The sequence below is a fragment of the Dipodomys ordii genome, unplaced genomic scaffold (genome assembly GCF_000151885.1).
Source record: "Dipodomys ordii isolate 6190 unplaced genomic scaffold, Dord_2.0 Scaffold3, whole genome shotgun sequence".
Classification (NCBI taxonomy): Eukaryota; Metazoa; Chordata; class Mammalia; order Rodentia; family Heteromyidae; genus Dipodomys; species Dipodomys ordii.
This window is the reverse complement of record NW_012267219.1, coordinates 29876778-29889764: the sequence shown is the minus strand read 5'-3', so window position 1 is coordinate 29889764 and position 12987 is coordinate 29876778. Positions and strand designations below refer to the sequence as shown.

The following is a 12987-nucleotide window of genomic DNA, read 5'->3' as shown; positions in this document are numbered from 1 at the left end:
TCCCTCTGACTTCCTCTTACCAAGAAACTTATGATGATATTTAAGGTTTCTCCGGATAATGCAGAATAATCTAATATGCCCTAATCTAATATATCCTTAACTTATTCTAGTCACTGCAAAGTGACCATTGTTACAGAAGATAACAGATTCTGGGGATTAGATAGTGTACTTCTCTGGAGTGCTATTTTTCAGCCTACAATGTGTGATTAAATAAGATATTTATATCTTATCTTCTCAACAGAATTTGGATAACTTTAAGTTATTGTATAATTTCTATTTGAAAATCCATGGCATTCCTACAGAGACCTACGATGTCAAAATTTTTTAGCATTAACTGAAATATATATTTGCTTCTCTGTGTGCTCTGTATCACACCCATGCATATTAGGTGAGAAAGGTGAGCAGGCACTGTGAAAACCACTCCATGATAGCACTTAGAAATTACCACCCAGAATAGAAGGATGCATTTCAGAAGAAAAGCATATGACTACGATGTATCACTGCAAATCAGCAAGTGTAAATGATACCAGGATTTATGGCAGTCCCACAGAATTCTGCAGCCTAGTCTTCTGCAGTGATTTCTTTGATGGTCAAGTAGCACAGACAGCACCATTCAGAATTGTAGGAGAGGTGTCTAATCTTCACTAGATGTAAAAACAAATAAATCCTTATGGCCCTGGGATTTGGGGTTTCTTGTTAGCATGGCATAGTCTGCTCTACGCTTACTAAAAGTTCTTACATTCTGGCAAACCTGTTTCCTCCTCTTCCCCTACCACCACTACGGCATTTCTGAAGACAGGAAATTCCATCAGAGTAAGAGTTTAACTCCACTTAAAGGTCATGGCTTTGAATCTCAGCAGCAAAGTTAGAGCACAAAACGCTGTAGTTAGGTATACCCTGTAGCTGGGTTCCCTCCCGAGGGGCTCTGTGGGTTTTATCTGTGCACTTTTGACCTGAGAAACACAAATGAAAACTGGAGTTCTAACAACACTTGGCATTTCTTGATGCCTTTTCATGAGAAAGCTCACTGGGCTTAACTTCTGGCAACTAGGAAACAGAGGTTCTTTTTTAGAGCAAATGCTCTATAAAGAACTGAAGTTCGAATTTTGTTCCAGGGACTTTGTTGCTTAGAATCAAAGTGTGTTGGGCTTTGTTAGTTAGCAGCTCCCACTGCAGTAGCAAAGCAGAGGGCAGACCTTATGTGCAGAATGTGGAAAGAAAACCTGCTCATGCTGACTTCTCTATTCACGTCAGAACACACCACAAGCAGCTGCAAATCCTTCTTATAAGGCAGCCAACAATGACTGGCCATTTCTCATAGAAAAGTCTAACAGTGTGCAATTTACAGATGGTTCACAGCCATTATTCATTTAACTCTTTTTAGTATTTCTAACTAGAAAGATTAGGCATTTCTTGTTAATAAAGGGTTGTGGGGAAGAAAGGGCAAGAAAAAAGTGGGAAAAGGAGGAAGAGAAGGGAGGATAAGAAGAGTAGGAAGATGCCTTTCAGTCAGTGCTCATTTGATATATACTGTATGTCATTAAGCAAGCACTTGGGGTCACTAATTCTCATGCTGAAATCAAATGTGTCCATTTTCATGAAGGTTTTATCATCAAAAGGATAGTTTTGCCAGATGCCAGTGCTCATGATTATACTAGTTGCTAGAGAGGTTGAGATCATTGATATCATGGTTTCAAGGACAGGTTGGGTGGAAAAAGTTAGCAAGACTGCTTATTAATGAACAACTGCACGAGGTGACACATGCCTACTATCTTAGCTATGAGGAAGCCTAAATTAGGTGGATTACACCCGGGCTCATACCTTAGCAGGAAGAAGACCCTATCTCAAAACTAACGAGCAAAAATCAGGACTGGAGACCTAGTATAGTGAGAACACCTGAATGACAAATGTGAAGCCTGGAGTTAACTCCAATACCAAAAAAGAAGAAGAGGATAGTTTAATAACTCTGTGAGATAATGCTAAATAAATAAAACCGAGTCTCAAAAGGTTACACAGTGTATGATTCTTTTTATATAACATTCTTAAAATGACAAAATTAGAGAAATGTAAAACAGACTGGTAGTTTTCATGGGTTAGGGAAGAGATGATCAGAAAGGAAGTATGTCTGGCAGAGGTCTTTATGATAATAAAAATGTTTTGAATTTTGAGTGTGTCAGTGTCAAGATGCTGGCCATGATGACTAGTTTGGAATATGTCATCATTGGGGAGAATTAGGTAGAAGATATACTGAATTTCTATAATCCCTCTCACCCAAGAACTATACTCCAGCCCTTTCTGATTTGCTTCCTACAACTGCATGTTAATTTTAAAACCATGGTTGAAAATAATATTAAGATGTGTCTGTTAAATGACCATTTACTCTTTGAAAATTAACAAATTTATGATTCAGTTCACACTGTTTAAGGTTAGGAAAAATAAAGATAACCACAATGTACTGATTACCTCCCACAGAAATTGTACTGCAACTGTAGTAAATGTGTTAGAACATTGTTTCTACTGCAGTCCCATGTGAGAGTAGCTGTTAAAGAGTATAGATAAGAAACTGAAGCCTAGAGACAAATATTAACTTATTCTTGGCCAAACAACCAATAAGTAGTCGCAGCAGGAACTGATATTTTTCTGATCACTGAGATCATTGCTTCTGAGACTTTTAACACAATCTAATTGTAGGGAGCTCTTTGAGGATCAATAACTTGTTTGCAAGGGCAGACCTGGAACTAGAACTTGGGTCAAACATTCTTCCAACACACTGTTGCTACCACAAAGGATTGAGAATAGGACATACTGACATTTGCTACCTATGTTACAGGCACAATAACTGACAACTTCTAAAACAGCCTGTGTCCAAAGTAAACAAGGAAAATGGATAAATTTACACCAGCATATTCTTTGTGCATTTTATCTAAATTTAAAGAACATTTGTTAAGGGAATTTCCAAAGGCTTGCCAATTGATTCAGCTCTATGAGGCAAAATGTAAATATTTTCCTAAAATGAACTTGCTATTCTGTTGTTAAGGGTCCAGTTTTTCAAAAAGGCAAAATCATTTAGCAAACCAAATGAAGAAAATAAAACTCAATATTTCACTGTAGTCTTAGAATAGAGAAGAATGAAAAAATTTACTAATGACATTCCTATCTCTCCTCTGAACTACACAGGGTCACTAACTCTTTAGAAAATTGGTTTTTGAGGTTTCTTTTTTGTTTTTTGTCTTTTTGAGATTGATGTGCAGTTTTATCCAAAATGAAGACAGGCTTGTTTTATCAAGTAGCACACCCACACTTCTTGTTACTTTTATAGGAAATAAAATTATCTCAGGTTCATGATGATATCATGATTTAAATTACATCTAAGTATCATTATAGCCACAGACTGCACATCTCATGAAAGTGGGACTGGTACTTTGAGCACCAACAACACAAAGACTCAGTTCCTAGATGAATGAGAGTATATTTCACCTTGACACTACTGCTGGAAAATCTCAGAGAGATGAGCATTTTGGAATTGCTATAAACAACTTAGCCTTTTCTTAGCATTTTGAAGAGCACATTAATAGCCTGGCCTTTTCTTAAGGGCTTTCCTTTTTCCTCAGCCAAATTTGACAGTTAGAAGCGAACAGTGAGTGGATGGAATCAAAGTCAGTGCTTTGTTTTAAAAGCATCATGGAACTGATGTCATCTGGCATTGTCTTCAAAAGAATATAAGAATATTAAGTGGATGGCTCATGAACTTACACACAAAGGATACTCTCCACTTGAGGATGGAATTAGAATGTCTCACAGAAGAAAGATGTAGTTCTAGATGCCCATAAAATCTATTTAGACAGGCTTTGCCTAGGAGAGTAAGACAGACACACAGACATGGGTACAGAGAGACAGAGATGTAGAGATGGAGATAGGAAAGAAAACGTTTTAAAAAAAATCTTTAAGTAGTTGTACAGTAGTTGCCATTCAACAAAGCAGTTTATGAATACAATACATCTTGATCAATGTTGCCCCTTTCAACATTCTCACCCAAACCTCCCAACCCTATGCCTTCTCTCAATTAGTTTTGTAGAATATGCATTGAATTTCATAACTTCATTCTTCCCCTACCCCATCCTCTCTTCATTCATCTACCTCCACTTCCTTTGGTGTCCTCCCTTATGAATACTCAATTCTTTGTGTTTATTTTGTTGGAATGTGCATTGGCCTTCTAAGGAATTACACCAACTGAGTTCTCCCCTGCATCTACCATATTTTAGTTAATACACAAAGAAATTACATTAAGATGATTAATTTTTCATATTTCATAATATTCTGGAATAAATGAATCTTTTGCTTGATAGTGTCATTATTACCACTATAAGTTCTGTTTAAAAGAAAAGGAGAAGACAGGCACTGGTAGCTCATGCTTGTAATCCTAGCTACACAGGAGGCTAAGGATCTAAGAATCACGGTTTTAAAACCACCCAAGGCAGGAAAGTCCATGAAACTCTTATGTCTAACTAACCACCAAAAAGCTAGAAGTGGAGTTGTGATGCAAGTAGTAGATCAATATCCTTGAGCAAAAAGCTTAAAGGCAGCACCCAGGCCCTGAATTCAAGCCTCAAGACTGGCACATTTAAGGAGAATTGCTGACCAATCAAGAACAGAGAGAGAAAGACAGAGAGAGAGAGAGAGAGAGAGAGATCCCAAGACAAACAGTGAGAAAATACTATTAGCCAAAGGAAATTAAATAATCTGGCACAATCCTAAATTTTAATTTCCTTAAAAAGACAGTGGACACTGTTCCATGAAAATAGGAGAGCACATGCAACCCTACCCACATAGGTTATGTGCTTTGAGAATCACCTAGTTTATCCTCTACTGTATGAGCATAAACAATCAGCAACTCCATGACCATCACCTAATACTTTTAGGGAGGATTGCTAACCAATCATAAAAATTGCCTGAGCAGCAAACTAGAAGCAGCTTCTGCTAAGAGGAGAAACAGTTCTCAGAGTTGTGTTGCTGGATGCTGTGGCAGATTACATTTTCCCAAAATACATGCAACAACAGCTTCCAACCTACTTGCCCTTCTTATTAGACTTCTTTGTTCTTCCCACAAAGGGGTGGAGTTTATACCTAACCTTGAATCTGGGCAGATCTGAGACAAATAGGAAATAGTCATTATAGGAATTGCAAAGGTAGGACATAGTGATACAGCCTTTGACTGGTTCCCTTGGGAGAAATACAAGCCACTGTGCTTTGAAGAGGCCCAGCCAACAGCAGGAGAACCTTGGGTTGTGCTCTTGGCAGAGCCCCAGCATGTTCTAGCATCCAGCTGACATGTCAAAACCAGGCCATATCAGCCTTCAGTGGTCCCAGCCCCCAGCAGTGAATTATTCCCAGCCAATGCCCCCGATGCTAAGGAATCCAGACAAGTTGTCCCATCCTACCCTCCCCAAAACATGATGCTCATAATCCTTAAGTCAGATATAATGGTAGTCATTTTATGCCACTAAGTTTGGGATATTTTATTAGGTAACAGTAGTAATAGGAACATATAAGAATGGGAACATTAGTGATTAAAAGTGATACATACGGTCATTCCTAGTATTGCATTATCACTCCAGCCTCTTAAAAAATGTACCCAGGCTTGCTTCTCACATAAGGTTATTCTGCTTCAGCCACTTCTTGGGAAAGTTAATATATTTACAAGGTTTCATGCAACATGAACCCAGGTAATGTGTCGTAATAACAGGAACTATTTTGTTTATATATGTGCCAGGCATTACTAAGAGTTGTATATGAGTTGACTAAATCCATTCAACAACCCAATGTGAAACTGGTTGGGATAAAAATGGAATAACTGGGTAATACACTAACAAAATAAGAAATAAAGCTAGGAGCCTCTGAAGGAGGAGCTCTGATGAACATATGCCTAATAACAAAAACTATAACTAAACCTTCTTCCAGAACCACAACTTTGACAAAGGCTACCATGACTTCACACATGAAGTACCTTTGCAAGGTCATCTACTCATCAGCTACATCTTCATGCATAGACTGAAACCACTCTTGTGAATTATTTTTGTAGCCAAGAATTGTTGTTTCAAAGCAATTTAGCACAGTCCTCCTCATTTTGCAATGAAAACTTCTAATCGTGGACCACTAACATAAATTTCACGGAAGGAACATCTAAGAAGTTACCAAGTAAAGTTTATTACCTTAAGAACTATGATGAAGACAGTTATGGGAACTAAGGGGTGGATTCAATTCTCACGCTTCTGTTTCCACTCTATATAGTAATTGCTTCAGTAGATGTCTGTCCCCTGAACTGTCTGTACACTGAACTGTAGGCTTTCTTGAAGGCAGAAACTGTTTTATTACTTCTACATCCCAGTGCCTCCTTCAATTGCTGCCACTAAGAAAGCTACGTGTTTACTGTACAGATGACTGAAATTGATGGTTCCAAAGTCAATGGTAATGGCAGGGCCAGAACTGCAATCAAGGCCTATCTCTAGAAAATGTATTATGAGCCACTCATTCATTTAACATTTATTGAATACCTGCTGGGGACCATCAGACACTAGGCAAAGCACTGAGGATAAATAATAAGACCCACTCTTATTGTAGAAGACCTAATCAGCTAGTAGGGGAGATAAATATGGAAGCACACTGTTGTAACATATTTTGATTAAAACTATTAAGTTCTGAGCTATAAGCCACGGGCATAGGAGGGAAGTGATGAGGAAGCAGGAGTGTTAGGGAACACAGGTTAGATGTGTTATTCCCCATTTCTACATAGTAACTAATAAGACACTAGTATTGGTTTTTTTTCGGGGGGGGGGTCCAGTCATGGGGCCTCAACTCTGGGCCTGGGCGCTGTCCCTCAGCTCTTCAGCTCAAGGCTAGTGCTCTACCACTTGAGCCACAGCGCCACTTCCAGCTTTTTTTCTTTTTGCTTATGTGGTGCTGGGGAATCAAATCCAGGGCCTCATACATGCAAGGCAAGCGCTCTACCACTGAGCCACCTTCCCAGACTGAAACTAGTATTGTTGAACAATTGTTTCAGCTAAAATGCAGGAGTCATAAGAGATCATAAGGGGTGACAAGACAGAGGCAGTCATATGATGTAACCAATACATTAGTCATAAAGCAGCAAATGACTAAACAAAGGATGTTAACCTAGGGAAAGAATAATTATTGTAGTCACTGGCAAGTGGTTGATGTCAACATATTATCATATACATATCAAAGTTGTAAGAAAAAATAGAACATAGGCAAATTAAATTAAGCCAGATGAAAAAGAGTGTATATTCACAATGCACATAATAACATTGTAAGTAACTCAAATCTGTCATTTAGAATTTGTAGGTTAAATTGGTTCAACAGGAGCCTGAGAAACAATGGCAGATATCACACTGTTGTGGTGTTTTCTCCAAGTGAAAGAGAGGCACTTTGATGAGCTATGAGACAAATTCAGAATTGCGCTGACCCACCTCAGACTCATGAAGGCTGTCACTGTGTCACCAGTACTCTCTTCCCATGTGTCCATTTTCCTCTCACATTTACCCAATAAGTAAGTTTCTATTGGATTTCCTGTATCAAAAAAGCTGTGTGCGCTGGAGAAAAACCATGTCAAGAAGCCTAGTGCCCTAACAAATTCCTGACTTTTGTATCTCAATGTGGTTATCTTTTATTTGTCCTAACTCATCTTTCATTACCATGAAATAAAAAATCCTCAATCTCTCTCTTAGAAGAGGATGCCCTCAACCCTCCTCCCTCATTAGAGATAAACTTGCCTGTACTTCAATGGGAAACTGCCCCAGTCTCCCCTACCCTTTTCTGATAAACTCATTTGTATTCCTCTCCATCTCCATCTTCTACCTGGAATCCTAGAGGATGAAGTGTTTTTCCTGTTTCCAGTACTTTCTCATTTGTGTTGATGAGCTCTTTGTGCTCTCTACCTACCATCTCTCGGCCCAGCTTTTATGCTTATAGGCAACCTCTATTAGTCCTAATTTCTTGACATTATGACTTCTCCTATCTGATCTTCCTCCTTCTTGGACATTGCTTCCCTTGAGCTGTGTCCTACACTGTCAAACCATCGTCAGGATTAATCAGCAATGGTAAACTTTATGTTTCATCTCACCCCTCAACTCACTGTAATATCTGTCCATACTCTTATAGTAAAACACTTTCTGGGGACAGTTAGTTAAAAATGTTGAACCTGGGCTGAAGGTGGCTCAGTGGTAGATTGCTTGCTTTGCATGCTTGAGGCCCTGGGTTCAATTCCTCAGCATCACATAAACAGAAAAAGCCGGAAGTGGCACTGTGGCTCAAGTGGTAGAGTGCTAGCTTTGAGCTGAGCTGAGGGACAACACCTAGGCCCAGAGTTCAGGTCCCACTTCTGACAAAAAAAAAAAAATGTTGATCCTGGATTTAAGCAGATCTGTATTTTACTTCTGTCTCCTCCACAAAAACTTCCAGCATGCAATTAATTTTCCTGTGAATCAGTTTCTTCATCTCTAAAATAAGTATAGTAATTGTAAATAATTTTATAGTATTCTTATAGCATTATTGTAGTCACTGGCAAGTGCTAAGTACTAAGTGTATTGTGACTCAAGTGATAGAGTATCTACTTAGCAAACAAACAAAGAAAGCCTTGATCTCAAGCCCCAATAATGATGATAAAAATACATACAATATATAGAAATATATGATCATATGTTTGTATAAATTGTATATTTATAGTAATAAATTCATTGCAAAAAATTGAAAAAAACAGCAATGTCTTCATGTGCCATCATGATTGATAAATATTAACTATTATTATTGTTACTAGTAGAGGTATTTGCACTTCAATGACAATTACCATTGTTAGGTACAATGCTGAGTCTAGCTAAAATTCTAAATGAAAACAAATCTTATTAAAAATAAAGAAAAGGACTTTGAAATCTCTCTATATCATACACCTGATCTTTTGGTCTAGGATCATCTTCAAACCAGTCAGGAACCAAATTGTCCAACAAGGTCTCATACTGTTGACAAAAAAGGCTTCACAAAGCTGGCACTTTTATTTGTCTAACAATTTCGTTTGGAGGGTCAAGGTCATCAATGCCCATGTCCCATTCTAGCACTGTTAGGTTAGTCTTCCTCTCAGGACAAAGCATAGGTTCAAGTGGAAGCACCTCTGCTGGATGGGTGCGGTCATACACCACTGGCATTTTATGTTGGGATCCCATAGATTTAACAATAATTTACATTACAGACAAAGATAATGACTTGATTTTTCTTCTACTTTAAACACTTTTCAAACCAAACTTGGAAAGTAAAAATCTGACTAAAATTATTTAACCAGGAGATGAAGTTGGTCCTCACATCTACCACTGATGGGAGAGAAAACAGGAGCAAAATTTCTTGAGGGCTATCATGTGTCAAGATGTACCTACAAAGTAAAAATTGGGCAAAGAACAGAACAGACATTTCTAAGGAAGACATACAAATGTCTAATAAATACATGGAAAAAATGCTCAACATCATTAGTTGTTAAAGAAATACAAGTCAAAATCACAATAAGATACCATTTCATACCCATCAGGAGAGCTACTGTGAAAGAAAGGCAAGCATTGGAGAAATTGGAATGATTGTGCATTACTGTTAGGAGGATAAATTTGCACAGCTTTTGGGGGAATAAAGTTGGGGAAATCCTCAAAAGTTTAAAAACAGAATTACATGATCTGGTAATTCTACGTCAAGAACACCCAAAAAATTGAGAACCAGGACTCAAGTAGATACTTATACATCTGTGTTTATAGCAACATTATTTACAATAGCCAAAAGGTAAAAAAATTCAATTGTCTATTAACTGATGAGTGGATTAATGTAGAAAACAGATATAATGTGATTTTATTCAGAGTTAAAAAGGACAAAATACTTATATATGTTACAACATGGGTAAGTTTGAAAGCACTGTGCTAAATGAAATAAGTCAGGCATAAAAGGGTATTTATTTATAAGCAGTTTACCTGAGGCAAGAATAGGCAAATTCAAAGAGACAAAAGGTAGAACAGGGGTTTACCAGGAGCTGGGGATGGAAAGTAGTAATCTAATGAGTACAAAGTTTCTGTTTGGGATGTTGAGAAAGTTTTAGAGATAAATGACAGTAACAATTATGTAACATTGTGAATGGACTTGTGTAAAATTTCTAAATATACTGAACTGTACATTTTCAAGGTTAGAACTATAAATTTGTATTAGCTACATTTTACTATATAAAGTAAATATAATAATGCAGTATTTATAATAAATTAAATTTAACTAAATATACATTGTATATATCTATTCACACAATAAGCATGTGGCTATGTAAATATCACCAGATACAAAAAAGTCATAATAGAGACTCTTACATAAGTAATAAATACAACAAAGCAGACTTCATTGAGCAAGATCATTGCTCAATGAACAAAGTAAGGTACAAATGCAGGTAAAGAGGGGGGAGGTCAAAGGGAACAGAGTGCAGACAAATAGGGAGAAGAAGGATGAGTGAAGATAATCATAATGTCCATGTATATATGTGAAAATGAAGACAGGTAACTTGAAAGGATGGGTAGGATTAGGAGAGATGGGGAAACATGAGGAAAAGGGATGAGACTGGTAAGAGATGCATTGTAGTCATTATGCATGTTAAATTGAAACCCCTTTGTACAGCACTTAAAGATAATTTTTAAAGTTTTTTTCTAAAGAGTGCAGGTAAAGCAAAAAATTTAAAAATTCCAAGGCCTGTCTACATACGGAGAAAATTCTAGATATTCTCCAAATGTTAACTAAGTTTGTCCTCTGAATGACAAATTTGAGGTGATCTCAAGATGACCTTCTCTACAATTTTCTGTATTTGTTGAAATTTTACAAAGAATATTTTAACCAAAGTAATATATTATTATGAGTTCTGATTTATCACAGTTTCACATTAATTTGGGGGGGTCTTCTGTATTTGTAATTAGATGTTTTCTATCTTTTCATCTCCACAGCAAAAAAATAACACCTGTGAATGAATCTAATACAGTTTTAAAAGAGAGCTACATACCTCAGTTAGTGGTGTTTTCTCTCCATCACTCACAAATAGAGACACAATTTCAGAGCAACATTCAATAATCATGTTCTACAAGTAATAAGAAGCAAATGCATGAGGTTGGTATTATTGGCTCAATATTACATATTTCACTATAAATTATTTTGTCTAATGTTTGCATAAATTAACCTTAATCCCAGGATGTGATAAACAAGATCAGAAAGCAAAATGTGCTTTCTTTCCTTTTTCTTCCTTCATTTCCTTCTCTTTCCCTCCTTCCTTCTTTCCTTCCTTCATTCCTTCTTGCCTTTCTTCCTTCCTTCCTTTCTTCCTCCTTTTCTTTCTTTCTCTATTCCATTCTCTCTTTCATTTCTTTTCATTTTATGTTTTTTCACAGTATTGAGGTTTGAACTCGTGCCCTCCAGCTTCCTTGGCTTGTTCATTGAGCCAATGCTCTACCACTTGAGCTACAACTCAATTCTGCTTTCTGCTAGTTAATCAGTGATAGTCTTACCAATTGTTCTTTATAGGCTCTTTTTTTCAAATCTCAATCCTCCAGATTTCAACCTTCCATGTAGTTAAGGTCATAGACATGAGCCACTGGTGCCCAGATAGAAATCACAATTTGAAGAAAAACAGGTTGATGTACAACTAAATTAAATGCCAAGTCAACTGTGATCTAAACATAAATAGTTATGACATGTCATTGAATCCTAGAGGTGGGAGAGTAATTCTTGGTATGATGATTAAGAAAGACTTCCTAGAAGGCTCAAATGACCTGAGTTTTAAAAGAGTACTAGGATTTCAACTGATGGAAAATGGAGCATCCTTTGGAAAGTATGGCAATGAGAATGGTAACAATTGGCTCACGAAGTAAATGTATGACATGTCACATGAAAGTAAGGAATTTGGATTTTATTGTATAAGAAGTTGAGAGGAAGTGGAATGGGGGGAGGTAATAGTAAAGACTGTCTTTAAAAATGTATTTCTGACCACAGTTTCAAGGTAAAGTGGTTTGGCAAGAGATAAGAGGATAAGTCATCAGCCAAGAGTCCCTCAAATCATTTGGGCAAGAAATGACTTTATAGAAGTAGACAGAAGTATGCCAACTTCATGGGAGTAAAAAGGAGGGAGGTAAGAGGCCCAGCATTGATCATGTAATGCGCCATCCAGGTTTCTAGACCACTTTACTGGGTAGAAGAGAACCCATGTCCACTCATATACTTGTCTGCCTTACCTATATTTTATCTCTCTCAGTTCTTAGGACTGGTTAAACTATGTTTTTTTTCTCTATAAATGAGGTTTCAATAACATCTACGGTGGGTTATTCTCATGATTTCATCAGAAGCTATCAAACAAAATGACAGTTTATATCATTAATCATTTCACATAACAGATGAAGACAGCAATGTTACTTGATAAATGTCTTCCACTGTCGGTCTCAACATTTATCACACAGAACTTTACCTCAGCAATGCCTTATTGCTCTGGCATTATTTGAGGTAAACCTGTGAAACCTGCTGATTCAAGGTGAGGGCTGGGAGTGAGACCTGGCTACTGCAGAAAAGAAGACAGACAAGGCACAGAGCTCATCAATCCTACTCAGAAAGTAGTTGGAGGCATGCTATAATTGGTAAGGGACAGAGTGTAGAATGACCATTGTTCAGATTTTTTTGCTACTTTCCTCTTAAAAGAAACACCTATTGATTCTATGAAGGATGTTCCTCTGAGTTCAAGATAAGGCCAATTCTTGTATTTATGTTAAAATTCTTGACAATTTTTCACCTATAACACAGAAAAAAAATGCTAGCTGTTTTCTAGCCTTCAAACTCCTGCATCCTTCAGTTCTCTGTCACCTACCACTGAAGCAGGATAAACAGATGAGGAAAGAGGGAAATTACATCATTTTAAACCAATATCAAAAAAGC

General features: G+C 37.2%; 1 protein-coding gene across 1 annotated transcript in view; it reads right to left on the bottom strand.

Moving 5' to 3' along the window:
* Positions 1-12987, bottom strand: part of Cfap54 (cilia and flagella associated 54) — a 269955-nt gene that overhangs the window by 12712 nt on the left and 244256 nt on the right. Inside the window, 1 exon segment of the mRNA XM_013018973.1 lies at positions 11075-11149. Coding sequence (XP_012874427.1) covers positions 11075-11149 — 75 coding nt within the window.